A 20,341-nucleotide genomic window follows, 5' to 3' on the forward strand; every position below is an offset into this window, starting at 1 on the left:
GTTTTTTGACTAATCAACAGCTCCAAGACTCCCTTGGTGGGCATCTTAAAATTTGTTTGATCTTTTGGGCCAGTGTAGAGGGTGGCTAATGATAAAGATGTGATAGTAAGATTAGATTCTTTGTTAGAAATATTGAAACCAGCAGGAAAGACAATTTGAAGCTATTTTTAGTTAGATCTCCCTCTCTATTAATTTTAGTCTTTAGTTTTGCCATCAGAATCACCATGTGAAAACATTCATTGCTTCTGTTCTGTGTTTGTTTTAATCATGCTTTACTTATTTTTTTTTCCCCTCTGGGATATTTTAATTAGGTTCTTATATTATAGTTGCATTCATATCTTCTTTTTTTAAAAAAGAGTCTATTTACTTGAGAGAGAGCACAAGCAGGGTAGAGGGAGAGGGAGAAGCAGGCTCCCCCCTAAGTAGAGAGCCCAATGTGGGGCTCAGTCCCAGGACCTTGAGATCATGACCTGAGCTAAAGGCAAATGCTTAACTGACTGAGGCACCCAGGCACCCCCTATTCATATCTTCTTATTTTAAGGTGAAACTAAAATAGACTGAAATGATAGCTAAAGAGAAAATCACTACCAGCTTTGCCGTGGATCCTTCCTTTTGATCCCTGGTGGTAGGGGGGAAGGAGAGGGAACCCTCTTTAATCAGCATTTTTACTAATCTTATAAGATTATAATCTTAGAAGATAATTTCTTTTTTTTTTTAATATTTTATTTATTTGACAGACGGAGATCACAAGTAGACAGAGAGGCAGGCAGAGAGAGAGAGAGAGGGAAGCAGGCTCCCTGCTGAGCAGAGAGCCCGATGTGGGACTCGATCCCAGGACCCTGGGATCATGACCTGAGCCAAAGGCAGCGGCTTAACCCACTGAGCCACCCAGGCGCCCCCAGAAGATAATTTCTGAAGTCACTGTATCTTCTTTGCAGTTATCTACAACCTTTGTCTTTAGAACCCTATGCTGAATCTCAAGAAATTGTTGGCCATTTGTATTCCTTCAATATTCCTATTACTGCTATACTCACAGCATATTGGAGCATTGACGAGCCTAACAGTTATGTCCACAAGGAAGAAAACAAAACTGTGACATAAATGTTGAGTGACTCATCATTATGACCAAATGACTTCTTTTCTTGCCTGATTTCCTCTTCACTCAGCAACACATTGTTGCTAAACATGAGGGGTAGGATATCATTTTGAAATGCTTTTTGTACAGAAGCTTTATAATCCTGCTCCATGTCTGCCTGTTAGATATCTTGGTGAGTTACCGGGGTCTCTTGACCTGCAGATGATCATATTTATTATGTGAGTGTCTCATGACATTATGAATATAATAAGATTATAACTGAAACCAGTTTCTTAAACTGAAGTAATTAAACCAGTCTTGTAGACAGATGCATTATAAAGTTTTATTTTCATTACCACCTAAAAGGAAAATGAAGACAGATGCTTTTCTTTTAGCAGCAGAAGTCTCTACAAGAGCCACCAGTTTTTCCTTCCAGGAGCAAACATTGTATGTGATCTGGCTGAAGGATGGGAAATAGGGAGAAAAAAATAAATGGCATTTTTCTTGATGGAGAAACGGGAGTAGTGGGTACTTCCCTAGAAATTAGTTCTGGGAAGAGTCTAATTTGATATTCAAAAGAAATGTAAAAGAAGGGAGTATAACATGAATTCTCAGAGTATACTGATGATGTTAGTAAGTTCCCCTTGATAAGGAGAGCCCAAATGGATAAAGATTAACTGAAGGAAGAGTTTTCAAAGCTAATAGTAGGTATGTAGCAAATTGACAAAGTTATTTTACTTCCTCAAAGGCAAGTGACCAGACATAGGAACAGTCACCCTAAAAAACTGAGTTCCGTGCTGTGATTAATAGTGTAGGTCCAGACTGCCTGGGTTGGAGTTCCACCTCTGCGGCTTACTATCTGTGTAATATTGGACGAGTTATTTAACCTTTTGTGCCTTAGTTTCAAATTTTGAGAGTCTGTCCCTTTAAAATTTGTAGAGCTGTGAGTTGCCTTCTGGAAAATCAAGAAAGGATATTACTAACTTTTAATATTTTACTCGCATCTTCTCTGCATGCAAAATGGTTCACAGATCAGCTTCCCTCATCCCTTAAAACCAGTTGGAAAGAAGCAGACAGAGCCTAATGTGCTCTGGGAGGCCAGGGACTGTCAAGTTCCCTACTCTTTACTGAGGGAATGGGACACTGGAGAGCCTTGAAATCCAAGTTTCAAAGCTGAGACTTGGGTGTTGGGGCTTTGAGAAGTCTAGGGGCTGAAGATTTTGAAGGAAACATCAAGAAATCAGACATTTCCCTATTTGAATCATGCATATCTTTGCAACCAGTCCCTCTCCCTTCTCATGCTTCTCTTCCCTGAAGAGTTGATTTTTATTTTCATCCTACTTGGAGGGGAGGTATGGATGATAATAGTGACTCAATTCATGGCGGCATTTTCAAAGTCTGCCAGAGGTAGGTGTTTGGAGACTTGCATTTTGAGAAACAACTTCCTTCCTTCCTTGTAACCAGAGGTGGCCGTGATTCATCACAGGGTCCCCCCAGCTTCCTCTTTAGTCCTCTGATCCCTTTTAGTCCCCTGAGCATCTTCCAATAGGCTGCAGGCTTCTTGCGGGCAACCAGACTCCTTCTTCTCCATAGCCCTAGGGTGCAGACAGTGCCCGGTACCCAGTAGATGCTTAGTTAATATTTGTTGAGTCAGTGGTGCAGAAATGGATGTTTCCCAGTGTCTGCGTATTCCTTTTCGAATCACACCGTTGATAAAATGTGTTTTGTCTTAAAAGATCGCACTGTAATGAATATAGCGTACATTTGCAATGTAGACCAAAAAAATGCTATTGTACCTATGAAGTGGTTGTATAAGCTTTTGTGAGCTGGCCTAGGAATTTCATCACTGTATATGTATTAGTTTTCTAGAAAAATTCATTCTAAGTCCCCCCCCCAAATTTTTGCTCTGAAAGCATTTTAAATTTTGATCTATGTACACGTTTGGAAACCTTGTTACATAATTTATGGTATTTTTCCTTAGTTGTAGAAACTGGAGTTTACTGAGTTTTAAAAAATACATTTGTGAAGTATTGGGTGTTGTATTAAAACAGCTTGGGGCTATTAAGAGTATCCGTTCACCCCCTGTGTTTACACTGTGGAGGACTACTACCGTGATCAAAAAGGAACATTTTCTGAGTTGCTGAGACCCAGTGTGGATCTTATACACCGACAAGTGAGCTCTTCACATTTTATTTTGTGAAGGCAGGAGCACTTGAAGAGTTTTTCAAGAGAAGGAACTGGGAATTCTGTGGACAAAGTAAAAGAGGATTACTGCAGGAATAAATACATTGTTTTGGGGTTTGTTTGTTTTTTTCCATGTCTCAGGACTGAATCACTTTACAAGGGCTGTTGAGGGTCCTTACTGTTACTTTGACTCTTCGCTCCCTGGTCATTCATGCTGCAAGAATCCTAGTTTCCCACATTTCTTGTTGTGGCAGCCGTGGTCAAATCTGTCATCTTCTCTCCACACCTTTGTGTTCCTCAGGCACTGTACACTGTTCGATGACATCATTTTCCTTCTCAGTCATCTTTCATCACTCTGTTACTGACTAATAGAACTAGAAAACTTTGTCCTCATTCATGGGCATCTGATATTCCTTTTCAACCTTACTTTCTGCTAATAAGAAGCAGAAATGCTCCATGCCTGAGAGATTGGTCTACTAATGGATTCCTGCGTTTGTTTTTCTCGTGCAGACACCTGTTCCTGCCTTCTGACTCCATACCTCCTCCAGCTTGACTGCTCTGTTTCCTGCCTGCTCTTCCACTCCCTCAGGGTCTTGGGTCCAGTGGTTCAGTCTTCTCTCTTTCCTATCTGGCAGACCCCTCCTGTTTTCACTTTGTTGCCTTTTTTTGTAAAATTTCATGCCGAGGAGGCGCCTGTGTGGCTCAGTGGGTTAAAGCCTCTGCCTTCGGCTCAGGTCAGAATCCCAGTGTCCTGGGATCGAGCCCCGCATCGGGCTCTCTGCTCCGCAGCAAGCCTGCTTCCTCCTCTCTCTCTCTGCCTGCCTCTCTACCTACTTGTGATCTCTGCTGTCAAATAAATAAATAAAATCTTTAAAACAAAAACAACAAAAAAAAAATTCATGCCGAGTACCACTGGAGGGCACGCAGATGACATATTGGAGCTGAAGTCTCTAACCTTGGCTGGACAGGCAGTGTTGCCAGAGAATCTAGCCAGCTATTTCTTGCTCTTCTTTCAATATTCTTCATTCTCCTCTGTACTTTTTTAAAAATTGTTTTTATTTATCTATCTGAGAAAGAGAGCAGCAGCAGAGGGAGAAGCAGGCTCCCCAGTGAGCCAGGAACCCGATGCAGGACTCTATCCCAGGACCCAGGATCATGACCTGAGCCAAACGCTTAACCCACTGAACCACTTAGGCACCCTGTCCTCTCTACTTCGAACCTAACATTGCCTCCATCACTTTCTCAACAGTGGGCTCAAGGCTGACCTTCAGAGTTAGATAAAAGCCAAAGTGTAGGAACTCCAACTTCTTGCCTGCAAATCTAAGCTTTTTTTCTCACTGTTAACCATGGGAAAGTTACCCTCATTGTGAAGGGTTAGTCATTCTCTACTTTCCTCTCTTGGACATTCATCTCTTTTTCACTCCCACTGTTTTTGCTACATTTGAAAGCCCTCCCTCGTACTTGTGGTATCTCCCCCTTTAACATTTACGCTTGCTCACTTGCTCGCCAGCTCTTTAGAGCCTGTTCTGTGGATATGGACATATCTTGAGCCTTCTACTTTACAGCTCATTTTCAGGAAAGAGTTGTCTCCATTATCTCCATTTTCATACCTTCTTTTCTTTGCTCAATTTATTGCAGTGTGATTTAAGAGCCTTAGCATGTCTCTAAAATTGTTCCCTTTAGTGTTACCAGCGACCTGCCAGATACTAAACTAACAGATATTTTTCAGAATTTATTAATCTCTTAGATCTCACCGGTTGCCACTGGCCACTCCTTTCCTCTTGACAAAAGCATTTTCTTGACCCATTCGACCCTACACGCTTAATTTTCAGGTGTCCTTTCTCGTTTTTCCTTTGCAGATTGCTCTTCTTCCTGACGCTTGCAAATTGGTATTGATCATGGCCCTGCCTTTGGTCCACTCTTCCTTCTCTTAATACGCGTCCATCTACGGTGTTACCGAAATGACCATATCTGTGTCCGTGATACCCGGATGTGTATCCTCAGTTCCAATGTCTTCTCTTGATGTGCAGCTTTGAACCATCCTGCGAATAGCACATATTTACTCAGAGATGAATAGCTCAGCATCCACATTAAAACTCATTCCTTCTCCTGTGGTAGCTAATTTAGGGAAGGGTTCTTAGCTCTCCAGTCTGCCCAAGACATAAGCCTGAAAGTCAGCCCCACTCCTTCCTCCACATGTACTGATTGATGATGTCACTACCCTGCAGGGGTTTCTCATTACTCGGAGTAATCGAAGCTCTTGCATTTGGCTCATGTTCCTGTCATGATGTATTCCCTCAAACCTCTCCAGACACATCCTTTTCTTCTAATTCTGTTTTTAAATTTGAATATAATTGACACACAACATTGTATTAGTTGCCAGAGTCCGACATAGTGATTCGATATATATACGTATATTGCAAAACGAACACCACAGTCTCATTAACATCCATCACCATCGTTACCGATTTTTTTCTCATGATGAAAATTTTCAAGATCTACTCTCCTGGCACCTCTCAAATATATACTACAAGTATTATTAACTGTAATCACTGTGCTATACACAGACACATCCTTTTCAACCTGGAGCACTCTCTCCTTCATGTGAGAAAGAAAGGCCATTCTTTCCCTCCCTCCAGGCCTTTCAACTCTTTTCCCCCAAAATACTCATCTGTGAACCTGAATCCTCTGCTTGCTCTTCCCATATACACACCAGATTATAGAAAAAGGCATAGAGTCACTTTCTTGGATCAGCACTGTTTTCCCCAGCAGTTTCACTGTTTTCTGCCCAGTAGTCATTCCAGAATCAGTTTGTTAAATACCAATTTTAGTTATAACTCCAGGATTTTAGTGTAACAAATCTCAATATTTTTATTTAAGTTAAAATCAGAACATGAAATTGTGCTAGAAGGTTAAATGTTTTAGAATGGCTTCCAGAAAATTCAGTTACTTGTTTTTAGGTAATACCTTGGATACTGTAATGTGTCTGTCCTTTCAGATTCTTCAAGGCATGGCACTGAGAGAGAGGAAATGTACTTCTCTGAAGGTTCAGAATACGCTCCTTATGACTTCTCTCATTTTTAGTATCACTGAGTACCTAGCAATGACCCTAACCCTAACCTAGGGTCTGGGGTTAAGATGGTGAATGAAAACTAGCACTGCCTTTGTCCTCTAACACTCTGAGCCTCAAAGAGGGAGACAGACTTATTAAGATCACACATCAGAAGTTGGATTGAAAATTGTCACAAGTGCTTATGACTGAGATGTTCTAAGGATACATGTGAGTGCCGGTCAGTGATGCAAGATTCTTCTGAAGTTACAGTTTCCAGCATTTTTCATGTGTTTGTTTTTGGTTTTGGTGCTTCTGCAGATGAAGTCCAGGCTCTCATGTGGTGAGCAGGCAGTATGCTACTGCAGGAATCAGAGGGGAGATCCCGCAGGTGAGGCAGCATTAGGAGCAAATCAGTAGCAGAGCTGACTGTGTGCCCAGGAGGCAGGAGAATCTGGAGAGAGATAACACAGGGCAGATAAAGTAAATGTGTTAGAATGCATCTTTTGATTTTTGTTTTGTTTTTTTTTTATGGATATTTTCATCACAATGGAAAATTACATGTGGGAAAAAATTTAAATCAAATTGCATCTGAAAATGAATCATCTTTACATTATTTACCTTAAGAAAATGGGAAAGAGTGACGGAACTGAAATGCTCGTAATTGAGAAGAATTAGTAATGGTGCAATTATAGTTTCACTTTAACAATGGTCCTGAGAAATAAAAGACAATTTATAATTTTGTGTTACTTTCTACCAATAGTTTTATGGAAGTTGTTGGTTTTGTTTTTTTTTTTTAAGGTGTTTTTTTTTTTTTTTTTTTTTTTAGATTTTTTGGTTTTTTTTCCTGTGAGAAAAGAAACTTAACTCTTCTGGTTAATGAGGGAGCAGCACTCATTCAAAAAGATCTTCCAACAATTAGGGTTACTTAAAAAGGCAGAATACTGCCATCTGTTGTTCACTGAAATTGTATTTAGACTAAGCAAACAGAACCTCAGGTTCAAGTTTAAGAGCAGTTCTCAATCTAACAGATCAAGGACCATCAAAATTAATCAGCTTTTATAAGTACATACTCATTTCAGAGATTTTTAATTTTTTTATATTCTAAACTCATGGTCAGTCAGAAAACCCAGTTTCTTCGACGAACAGAAATAATAATGCTTTCTATTTACATAGCAATTTATACTCTCCAAGCCTTCCTGCCTTCATTTCCATGAGCAGTCACAAGAACAGCTCCTTACCTGAATTCCTCATACTTTGACCAGCCGCCTCATCTTTTTCTAATTAGAAGAAACAGCCTGGAAGTCAAAGGCAGCTAAGGTTATCTTAGCAATATGGGCGCTTACTAGAGTAAGTGATTTAATAAGTATGTTTTATTTCCTAAATACAAAAACAATATTCTGTGTTGTTATTTTTGAAGCTGTTGAGCAAATTTGCTAGTGTCTGGAAGATACTTAGAAAACAGAGGGACTGCTTTAACAATTTTTGGCTTAATTACAGATAGAGTATAGGGAAATCTCTAAGGCCACATGGCCACATACTATATCCTGTTTGGTAACATGGAGTGCTCTTTGAACGTCAAATGAGAAGGAAGTTAAGAATTCTCATAACTGCTGCATTTTGCTGTGCCTTACCTCTCACATAAGGGCGGCCCGCGGAGATGTTGGAAATCAGTTTGGTGAAAGGCCCTGTATGTTTTCCTCCTACTGTATGCATGTATTATCTTAAGGGGAAAATCCAAATGTAAACTCATATTCCCTACCAGAAAATTAAAATAAGCAAACATCTGCTTCCTTAGGATGGCATTTAGCCAGAGTCCAGCCTACAATGAGTTACTGCAAAATTTTCACATGATTTCATTTTTAAAAAATTTCCCAACCAACTTGAAGTCTAAAATTATAAATGGATCCTATGAAAGTATAAACACATATGCAATTTTACTGGCTTGGAGGTCAGAACCAGTAATACACCAAAGACCATTTATCAATTCAACTCACCTTCTAAGTGAATTTAGTACATTTGGAGACCAAGCTGCTACTCCCTGGTACCACAGCCAGCCTCTCAGAGAAATATGTGGAGTGTTGGGGTGGCAAAGTGTGCTTTAGGGATGTGGGAGACCCCTCCCAAAAACCCAGCAGGCATCTTTTCCCAGCATTGAGGACCAAAGTTGGGTAAGAACCGGCCGAGTGACTTGTTCCTTTTATGTGTCATTCCTTACACTGTTTATTCCTCTTTTCTCCCAACTCCCTCTTCACCCTGAGAATATTCTTCCCATGCTATGTTTGCCTCCCAGGGTGCCTCCCAGGATGACTAAATAGAAAGGAAGGGGGGAGGGGAACAACTTCCAACAATGGAGCTAAGATGCCTGCTTTTAGAATTCCTTTCACATACTGTGTTGTAAATTATACCAGTGCAATCAACCATATTAACTGAAACCAGGACTTTTGTACAATTACTTTCTGAGAGCCAAAAATTAATCTCAGAAGTCTTATAGTATATGGGAGGAGGGAGTGCGAGCTTTAGCTTTACCTAGAATAAGAAGTGAAAGTATTTGGGTTTGTGTTGTGGTGATTTGGTTTTGTTGATGAAGAAATGCTGTGTCTATGATGCATTCATTTGTGAACAAACTCCTGGCCCAGTTTATAAGGAAGACAAACACACGTGCATGTGCAGCCTTTACCACACAGTTTTTTTCAGTGCAGTAATAATAATGGTGGTAATATATAATATTTATCAAACATGCCCTGTGGGCCAAGCACCTCTGCTGAGGTCTTTATGTGCTGGACTTCATTTACTCATCAACAATACTATACAGTCAATATTATTATTACCCCTTGCTCAGAGATAAGAAAATGAATAAGGAAGATATATGAATTTTTTGAAAATCTCAGCAGATCCAACATTTGGATACTGGCAGACCAACTCTAGGTCCTCTGCTCTCAAAGGCACCAAGTACTAATTCATAAAATAAATATTTGGTATTGATGAATGAGTACAACTTCCTCTCTTTTTATCCCAGGTCTTTGTAACTTTGCTTTCCAACTTCTCCTATAGACAGACTTCTGTATTACATACACGATGAAGAAAAGCACATGTTCATTTTCGCACCCTGTGTGCTAATTCATAAACCAAACTTTATTTTCTCCTCTGGATTCAGGGGTGGTAATGAATAGCTATGATGTAACTATTTATTATAAATGGTTCCTTTCACTGAAGGACTTTCAAGTGAAGGGTGTTGGGTTTAAAATGGTGTGGAGCTCTCTTAACAAAACCAGGGCTGTTGTTGGTCTGTCATTTTTTTAAAAGTTTTAAAGCAGAGAATTCTACAACTTCGACCTGTATTTTACCTCTCATAATATATCTTAACTTACTGCATAGAAATATGCAGGCTTTCACAAATCTTTTGGATGAGGAGCCAAGAATGTTTCTCTTTGAGCACGTGTTCACTATATCAGTTGGAATGGAAAGTTCTCTTTCTTCTATGTACCACATGGTACTTCATTGTACACAACTGCTAGTTTCAAATTATTTCTTGCTGGAAGTGACTTAGGTACTTGAAAGCATTTTGAGTTCAAATCTTTCAGATAGGTTATCATTTTCCTTTTGCATGTTTACAGTCATACCTCCCCTACCTAATTTAACAGAAATCGATATTAGGACCTCACTTTGATGAAATGTATTTATGAAGTCTTTAAAGCTATTCAACTTTGTCTTTAAAGCAACTTTTTGGTTTCTTACTCATGTTATCACTGGTTTATGGATATTATATTAGCCTAGGTAATTTACAGTGACAAAATACAACTGGCCTGAATAGATGCAGGACCAAAGGAAACTGATATTTGGCAAATGTACAGCTCAACTCTTGGGAGAAGAATTATGTAAAAGTTCCAGGGAATAGCCTCTACCCCCGCCCCCCCCTGAGTGCTCAATGCATTTTAATGTAGAAAGGAGACAGCATCAGTGACTCAATCATAAGTTAAAGGTAGCAATGTGAAACAAAGAATTTTCTGTCTACATAATACTTTTTAAATTGTCTTTAAAAATATTAAATGCTGCTAATGCCAGGAAATAAGTTCTAAAATCATTTCCTTCCTTCTTCTTTGATGTATGTGTTTATGTGTAGATGCAAAATGCTTTAGATTTATAGAATTGAAAAGGATCTTAGGAAGATCTAACCCAGTTCTCTGATTTTGCAAGTGGGAGGAGCCTGTGTACCCCCAATGGATACAATATTGCCTAGAGTAAACCTTTGATTAGTTTTGGAAACCATGCTGAGTTAAAATATTAAACAACATGGCGGTCTGATTCAAGGCATACAGCATCTCAACTAGGTTATGTAGGTAATTGCCTTGATTCTGGTTCTTTGGCATTTGTAATCTATCTTTGGGTTTTATGTAGAGTTATGAAGAGAGATTTTTATACTGCTTCTAATTCTTCTTTTTTTCCCCAGTCAAAACAAATTAATCTCCAAAGCAAATGACTCATCAGATGATTCACTAATTCACTGACTCAGAAGACTTGAGAGTTATTATGTATCTTCCAGTTCTAAGCAAGGATGTATGCTTAGTTACAGGGATGAAATTTGATTAAATTATCAGTTTAATTTGATTAAGTTATCAGTTTAATCTTTGCTTCAAAATATGTAGGAGGAAGAACTATTCACTTCTATACCTTCTGTTGGAGGGAATTGGTGCTGCCTCCAACAGAATTCATCAGGAATTAGATGCATTACCATCGCTCCATTTCCTATACCAGATAGCCGCCCTGATCATTTTGAACAGCAAATTGTTGTTGACCTCAGTGTTCCCAGTCCCTTTCTGATTTTTCCTGTGGGCACCTTCTCATTCTTTAAATGAAATGGTGTTTGTTGGCTTCTTTATTTTCATTCACCTTGCTCCTATGGTTATTTCCTAAAACTCTTCAACAATTATTCCTTTTAGAAATTCCCCATTTCTGAATAATATTTTTACAGAAACCCAAACACAGTGCTACACTAAATAATCTGGTATGCTACTTAAAGATATATAATTTTATTTTACATACATGCTGTGAGTTATTTGATCACATGAATTCATTTGTTGGAATTTTTCAAAATTTGCCTCTTAGAGTAATTTTAGAAACTTGGGTGCCCTGCATGGAGGGCATATCCTTTGTGACTGCTGTACGTATGCAGAGCTCTCCCTTTTATCATGCTAATAGTGTGATTTCAGAGTTTTAGTGCAGCAGTTGTAAGAGTGAAAACAAATTTCCTATAATTGAATTGTTAATACATGCCTATTCTAGGAGTTATGTTTAATGGTGTGTTTGTTGTTGTTTCTTTAACTTCTTATGTATAATTCCAGATTTTCCTGGCCTTTGGTTTATGATGCATAAAGTAACTTTGAAGCAATTAGATCATATTATATACCAAAGCATCTATGTATTCACATCCTGGAGTAGAGTAAAGTAAAGTGGAGTAAAATAGACTAGACAGAGATAACAGGGACAAGGGAAAATATTTTAAAAACTGGGTGCTTTGAAAAGTGGTGGATTTACCAGGAAAATCAGCTATTTTTACTTTAACATAAAACTACACTTTCCTCGGCTGTTTATCAGACTTAAATTCTGGATTTTCTTTTTAAAGGTGGTGATCCAAATCTAGTTCTCATTTAAATAATGTCCAGGGAATTACACTTGCATCTTCTTAAATTTTATATATAACTATTCCTATCATAAGGAGAACTTGGAAAGTAGAATGTCTGATATTGCTTGGTCACTTAAAAAAAAAAAATTGTTTTATCTCTACCATAAAAAGACTCAACTGGTTTTATACTTCCCTACTGCACTCAAAGATGATTTCAGGCTGTTAACTTAAGACTTTCCTTTTAAAGTAGCTTTCATATAAACTTAACCTTTACTATTTATTAACACGAAGATTTCACCAGTTAAATGGAATATTTCTGAGTATTTATTGGTATACCTAGAAATTTAGTTACATTATTTTCAAAGTTGGGTAGGGTATGGCAATACCCTCTGTGTGAGTCACTCTTTTTCATATTTTGTATCATCGGACGAAAAAACTACCATCAACCAAAGCCCTTCTCTCCTAAAATTCCTTAATAGTTATTCCTTGGACTCTTCCGTGTCTTTATAACTTGCCTTCTGCTTATTGAAAGAGAGGCCCAGCTGTCATGTGTGGTTAGTCTTGGCAATTTTGTGGCAAGCAAATCTGATTGTTGGTTTTAGATTTTATGCCTCATTGAAACCTTTAGTTACTTGAGCGAAAAAGTGGTGGTAACTTCTATATGTGATGCAACTTTTGACTGTTGTACAGTTCTATTTTTGAATCAGAAAACTGGTGTAGCAAAGACCTGATTTCATTCCTGTATTAAGTATACTTCATTAAAGTATACTTTTTCAAGAGTAAAAATGACCACTTTGGTTTCTTAGCCAATTCCAGCATGTATCATTTACTTCTCACTGGCATGAATATTGCTTTGTTTTTGCTTGAAGACACTTGCTTTGACCAAAGCTATGGCATAAAAGGCATTAAAAACATAATGAATGTCTTTTCTAAATTCTTATCTAACGCTAACAATGGCATAGGAGAATGAGTTCAGTTCTATTTGCATTTTAAAGTTACCTTAGAATTTTTAAGTTTTTTTTAGTATATCAGAAATGTATCTAGTACTTAAAAAGAAAATACATTACTAAAAAGTCATAAAATTAGAGAATTATAAAAAAAAACTTATTCTCTCACCAATAGTTCATTAAAAATTATAATTCGAGTTACCAGTGAACATGCTCTACTTTTTCTTCAGGTTTGTAAATTTTGTTTAGTGAGAACATTTTGAGAAAAGCTCTTTAATTATTAATTACTGGAACATAAACTGTTAATTTCACTGTCAGAAAGTCTGAAAATATTATGTCCTAAAACAGTTTGACTTAAATTTTCATTTTTTAAAGGGAAATAGTGTAGTGACTTTTGATTTTAAGTTTATTAGAAAAGCATGGATAGGTGGGATGCCTGGGTGGCTCAGTTGGTTGAGCAGCTGCCTTCGGCTCAGGTCATGATCCCAGCGTCCTGGGATCGAGTTCCGCATCGGGCTCCTTGCTCCACGGGGAGCCTGCTTCTCCCTCTGACTGTGCCTTCCACTCTGCCTGTGCTCGCTCTCGCTCTCTCTCTGACAAATAAATAAATAAAATCTTTAAAAAAAAAAAAAAAGAAAAGAAAAGCATGGATAGGTATAAATATTATTCTTTCAGAAGGTCATGCTGAGTGAGTTTTTTAGAAGCATCATAATTAGGGGTACAGTTGAAAATACGTGTTTCCGAAAGGGAATGTTAATTTACTTTGGTGGCATATCTTATGAATGTTTTTGAAGTTGACAGTGTAGGTGCATATGTGAAGGATGCATGATTATGTATCCTAAAACTATTAACATTACTCTTGAATTTTTATGTTGGTCCGTCATGTGTATTTAGGCATCCAAACAGAAGAGCATGGCACAGTGAGTACCTAAAGCATTAAATAATTACAGATATATTTAGGAACATCAGATTAAAAAGTTCAACATATATTTTGGAGTACTGGTTTAGCTCCTAAGCTCTAGAACCAGAGTATTTGTTTACAGTCTGATGATGCATGTCCCAGCTATCTGATCAGGGTTCTGGCAAGTTCTCTTTTACTAATAAAAATGAAGTTAGTAAATGAAGTACTTTGCAGACTTGTGTTGAGCAAATGTAACCTGCCACTATGATTATGATGGTTACTATTATTATTCCATAATAATACATATTATATTATGGAATAATAATATATGACATAACTGCTCTGTGTCATAAATTTATCCATTACTTATAGTTGGTCCAGGATTACATATCTTCATGTATGCTGGATGTTTTCATAATTTTTATATTTTTCTGATTATAAAAAATAATACATACTCGCTTTTTTGACGACATTTTTCCCCACCAGTGAATAATGATGTATTTTTTTCAAGTAAGTATTTATAGATCTACCCAAATCTTATAAAAAAACTATATACCACCTCATTGTTATACTACAACTTTATTTGTATCATTTTTTTCTATCAATGTGCATTTATGGCTGCATTCTCTGGTTGTTGTTAGAGAGATATTGTATCACTTTATGCTTTTGTCCTTGTATTTTTACATCTTTGGAGTTTTTCTTTAGACATCTGTCAACCTTGTTTTCCTGGATCATAAAATATATACATTTAAGTGACAAATTGATAGATTCAGCAAAATCCTCTTCCACAAACACTGGGTTGTTTTGACTCACTGTTCACTTGCCCAAACTATAACTAATACTCCGTGCTCTCAATCCTTTGTTATTTTGTCACTTCGATGAGTAAAAGTTTTCATTATGTTAATTTGTATTTAAATATTAGGCAGACAAGTAAATTTATACATTTGATTATTTACATTGTGTTTGGGTTATTTGGTTATTCCTTTTACCAAAATTTGTCTTTTATTGATTTTTTTTTTTTAGAAGCTCTTCATTTGGATATGTTTTGTCTTCTCTGTGTGGCAAATACTTTCTTGTTGCTTTTTCTGTTTGCTTATGGTATATTTGCTTACATAGAAGCTTATGTCTTTAGATCTGCCAAACTGTCATATATTTCACTGACAGTTTATGAATTCATATTTTTTAAAATTTAATTTTTTTTTTTTTAGTGTTCCAAGATTCATTGTTTATGCACAATACCTAGTGCTCCATGCAATACATACCTTCCTTAATACCCACCACCAGGCTTATCCTTCCCCTGAACCCCTCCCCTCCAAAACTCTTAGTTTGTTTCTCAGAATCCACAATCTTTCATGGTTTGTCTCCCCCTCTGATTCTCCCCAGCTCACTTCTCCTCATGTTCCTCACGTTATTCCTTATGCACCACAAGTAAGTGAAACCATATGATAACTGACTTTCTCTGCTTGGCTTATTTTGCTCACATAATCTCGTCCAGTCCTGTCCATGTTGATACAAAAGTTGGGTAGTCATTCTTTCTGATGTAGGTATAATATTCCATGGTATATATAAACCATATCTTCTTTTTTTTTTTTTTTTAAAGATTTTTATTTATTTATGTGAGAGAGGCATCGCAAGTAGGCAGAGAGGCAGGTAGAGAGGGGGAAGCGGGCTCTAGGATACGAACAATTGTTCCATTCCTTAGATTAGGGAAATTTTTATTCAGAATTTGATCAACTGTATCTTCTAGTCTCCTTTTTTTCTCTGTTCCCTCAGAGATTCCACTAATTCTGATGTGGGAAGACTTCATGGCATCATTTATTTCACTAATTCTGTTTTCATGGCTTCTAAGATGTTTGTTCCAGGCCTCTGCCTGATCCTTATTTTCTATGAGTCTGTCTTTTAGATCACTAATTTGATCCTCTGCCTCAGTTACCCTAACTGTTGAGAGTATTTAGATTAGATTGGATCTCACTGATAGCATTTTTTTAGTACTGCCAGATCAGCCCTCACTTCTACCCTTAGAGAGTCTATGTTGCCCCTAGTGGTCTTCTTCAACCTAGCCCTTGCCTGGATAATTGTTACCTTGAATTCCCTTTCCGACATACTGTTTATGTCCATATCCAATACTTCTGTGGCAGAGAGCACAGTCTCTGAATTTTTCCTTTGTTGGGTGTTCCTCCTCCTAGTCATTTTGGTGAGAGGTGGTTGAGGGGATATATAGCCGAATATGTCAGCCACGATCTAGGCAAGGTGCTCCCTTTCAAATGTATACAGCATTGCATTTGGTCCTTCCAGCAAGTCCACAAAGTAATGTTGTTGTTATTTTCTCAGGGAAAAAACAAAGAACTGGGCATGGGAAAATCAAAGAGTCATCAAATAATCAGGATCTGTTTGAGAGAATCTTCCTGAGAAAGTGAGGAGACCCTCAAGTTTGAAGTCACATTATTTTTTAACATTCCAGCATTATAACTTAAGCCCTGCTCTTTCTTTTAATAAACTTATAATCATATATGTTTAAATTTTCATCTCTCTGAAGTTTATCTTTAAGTCTGTTGTGAGAAAATGACTAAATTTTTCTTCCAAATACATAGCCACGCTTTTAACAGTCTTTTATTGAAAAACTCCAGAATTACAATTTTTATACTCTTATCAGTATTGAGCACTTAAAGTTGCCAGCACAGTATTGAGTGCTTTACGTTTATTATCCCTGTTCTTAGAATTACCTTCTGAAGCTGGTGCTATGACTGTATCTAATTTATAGATGCAGAAATCCCTTGCCGGAGATCATGCAGCTGGAAAGTGGTAGGGTTAGGAGTCAGAATTTAGACGTAAGTAGCCCAGCTCCAGAATTTGCACCCTGATTGCTAACTGCATTGTGGAGTTATGTGGGTTCCTTGTGCCTCTTCCTGTGGCAACTTCCAGTATTCGTGGTCTTCTGTATGCTGTCTTGAAGCTTCATCTACCTTCTTGGCCTTGTCTCTGCCCATACTCTCCCTTACTGTCATGCCTTCCTGCTGGCATTCTGGCTCGAGCAGTAGAGTGGGGAACAATCCTGCCCTCTGTTTTTTGTGCTTTCCTTTTTTCAGCAAACAAGAGAGTGTAAGGACTCTTGGTCTGATGGGCATTTTAGAAAATAGGATAGAGGTGCCACAGAATACCAGAACTAAAATTACTGTTCTTACGAACAACAAGAAGAGGGATAACATGTGAATCTGATCAAAAGCCAAAGGCTTTTGGGGCCTGTTACATTAATTAAGTAACTTCCATGGGGCACCTGGGTGCCTCAGTCAGTTAAGCATCTGCCTTTGGCTCAAGTAATGATATCAGGGTCCTGGGACCAAGCCCCACATTGGGCTCCCTGCTCAGCAGGGAGTCTGCTTCTCCCTCTCCTTCTGCCCCTCCCCTCTTCGTGTGTGCGCTTTCTCTCTCTCTCTCTCAGGTGAATAAATAAAATCTTAAAAAAAAAATACCATATACCAGGCTTAACTGTCACATTAAAATATTACTAAAATTAAAAGTTTGCAGTATACTAATTTTATTTTTAGAATGAAATTTCTAAATAACATGCATAAAAATACTGAGCTCTTTACAAGGAATGGCTGATAGGAAGTTTTTTCCAATTCACTGAAACTTCTTGCTTTTTTTTTTTTCTTTTTTTAAGATTTATTTATTTTAGAATGAAGGAGGGGGAGAGAGTGTGAGGGGTGGGAGGAGCAGAGGGAGAGGGAGAGAGAATCTCAAGCAGACTCCCTGCTGAGCACAGAGCCAAATGCAGGGTTGGATCCCAGGACCCTGAGATCACAACCTGAGCTGAAACCAAGATTCGGAAGCTTAACCGACTGAGCTGCCCAGGCACCTCAACTTTTTGCCTTTTAAAAGCTAGTGTTTATCTTTTTTTAATTTCTTCAAATATGCCCCGCCCCTCCCAAAGTTACAACATTAAAAAACATGCTATGACTGCCAAAATGGCAAAAGCCATGGCAAATTTTGACAAAATTTGAAACAGAAATGGGATTTGAATGTTCCTTTACTGCAACTTGAAAGAGTTAGTCAGCCCATTTTTTGGAAAAAATCCCTTTTAGTGTGTGCACCTTCAGCTTCAGGCCTTTTCTCACTTGAGTGTTAATCTGTTTGGTGTCTCAGTCCTCAGGAACCAGTATTACTGTGGATATTGCCGTGATGGGGGAGGCTCACGGCCTCATTACTGACCTCCTGGCAGACCCTTCACTGCCCCCCAACGTGTGCACGTCCTTGAGGGCAGTGAGCAACCTGCTCAGCACCCAGCTCACCTTCCAGGCGATTCACAAGCCCCGCATGAATCCTGCTGTTTCCTTCAGTGACAATTACACCTGTTCTGATTCTGAGGAAAGCGCTGAAAAAGACAAGCTGGCTATTCCCAAGGTAAGTGTGAATGACCTATCCCTAGAAAGGTTAAACGTCTCCTTTTGCCTTCTAGGTCTGTTTCTTGTCATCCCCAGATCCAGATTCATCTCAGTGACTCAGTGAAGATATGTTGATTGTGGACATCAATGTAATAAAAATTTAAACATAAAGACTTGTGTCCTGATACCTTATAGCTTTCTATAAATGAAAGTTTTACTTTTTTTCTTTTTTTTATTTAAATTCAGACTCTGAAGAAGTTTTTACTTCCATATGCCAGACTCTGTTTTCTGAGACAGGAATGTAGCCATGAGGGGTGGAGACAGGCAAAAGTCCCTGCTCCCTCTCATGTGGTTCTATTTAAAATCCCTTGCCCTCGAAAACCCCAAGATTGGCTGCTCATGATTCCTTTGTGTGATAACGTTCACAGTATCCTCCTGGGTTTCCCAAATCCAAGACGTTTTGAACGCAAACTGTTTTAATTGATTTTGGATGACTTCAAGTAAAAGATGGCCTTAGTGATTTGTAAATCCCTTCTTTTTATGTGTAAGATGTAAGAGTATTACAAATGTAAGCTGTAGGAAATGGGATCCTACAACCAGCTTAGACCTTGCGTTAGTTGAAAATGGGTTATTTTAAAGACTGAAAAAATCAGAATTTAAGTCCTTTCCAGCATGTCTTGCATGGTTATGTGTTTGGTAAACAGGCATCTGTCCTCTCAGGCTGGTGGTCAGTCAGGAGCACCCATGACTTAGCTTTTGTGAGTCTCTTATCTCAGGAATGTGTGTTGCACACAATTTAGTCAATTAGGTATTTACATAATTTTCTTGGAACATCTTCTCTGGGAAAGGTATGGCTAAGCATGATGTGACAGTCACGGAATAGAGATTAACTGATTCCTTTCAGTGTCAGAATAGACATGAAGTTAGTGAGATTTTTAGGCATCAGTCCTGGTATTTACAGGGCTTGACCTTTTCTCTTCCTTTTGAATTACCTTCAAAGATGCATATTCAGATCTTTAAGAAATATGGGAAACTAGTATCTGAGCTATTCTTGAATCTCAAGGTGCCATGTACCTCTCAAAAGCTTTTGTTACCTTCAGGAAACCAGGATTCATCTTTGAAGAGAATGGCTCAATGATTGGTCTCTTGGGGGTAACTAGTAACAATTAAAAATGGGTCAAGCTTCTACCTATTAGTACTATATTGTTGTAGTTGTATTAGAAGACTACCTTCCTTTTAATTTTTAAGTTGAAGGCCCTCTTCAGAGTGCTAGTACTCATCCTGGTAAGCTCAGACTCTTGCCTCCCTGCCAATGATGCCACATACCCTGTTTAGGATATCACAGGAGAAGAAGTAGTTATGAGAGGGTTGCAGGTCAACTGACAGACTCTTCTGTTGGTACTGATGGTATTACCCTTATGCCTGATGTCTAAGTCATGCTAGTCCCAAGAAAAGTGGTGCGTTTTGTGAGTTATGCTCTTACCTTCAGCTCCGGGCTTTTGCAAGTCAAGAAATTCAAATGAAATTAATAAACACTTTGGTGTGGAGACTGTCTTGCTAGAAGGTAAAAATTAATTCATGCCCCAAACAAATGACTTTTGAGAAAAAGGCTTTTGCCCAAAATAACTAATACAATATATGATAAGTGTGTATATCCTATTGTACTGAGGTAACTGTAAAGTTTTCCCAAAGGTAAATGACTCTCATTCCTATAATTCCACATTACAATCAGCATTTAAATGAAGATCCCCAAACATTAATTTTATAATATTCATTCTTTTATTGAATTCCTGAGCTCCCAGTTTTTAGATAGGTAACATTCAGCCACTGTAGTTTAATAAAGTCACTTCCAATTAAAAACCCATTTTCTCCCATTGTATTATATAGAAGTCAGTGATCAAAAATATGCTTGGTAATAAAATCACTCCTTCTTTCTAGCGCCTGAGGAGAAGTTTGCCTCCTGGTTTGTTGAGACGAGTTTCGTCGACTTGGACAACCACCACCTCAGCCACAGGCCTCCCCACTTTGGAGCCTGCGCCTGTACGGAGGGACCGGAGTGCTAGCATCAAACTGCAGGAAGCATCTCCATCAAGGTTAGGCAATGCTCCTGTTGGTTTCACATCTCTTAGAGAAGTTATGTAAATAAATTCCTTTATAAAGGAATTACATACATAAATTCT

The 20,341-nt window shown here is 38.1% G+C and overlaps 1 protein-coding gene across 3 annotated transcripts in view; it reads left to right on the plus strand.

The window, feature by feature from the left end:
• Positions 1-20,341, plus strand: part of PDE3A (phosphodiesterase 3A) — a 319,769-nt gene that overhangs the window by 238,293 nt on the left and 61,135 nt on the right. For all 3 annotated transcript variants that reach the window (XM_082740632.1, XM_082740633.1, XM_082740634.1), the window contains exons 3-4: positions 17,923-18,180; positions 20,100-20,254. In XM_082740632.1, coding sequence (XP_082596758.1) covers positions 17,923-18,180; positions 20,100-20,254 — 413 coding nt within the window. The remainder of the gene's footprint in view (positions 1-17,922; positions 18,181-20,099; positions 20,255-20,341) is intronic.

This window comes from Mustela nivalis (assembly GCF_964662115.1).
Source record: "Mustela nivalis genome assembly, chromosome: 7".
Classification (NCBI taxonomy): Eukaryota; Metazoa; Chordata; class Mammalia; order Carnivora; family Mustelidae; genus Mustela; species Mustela nivalis.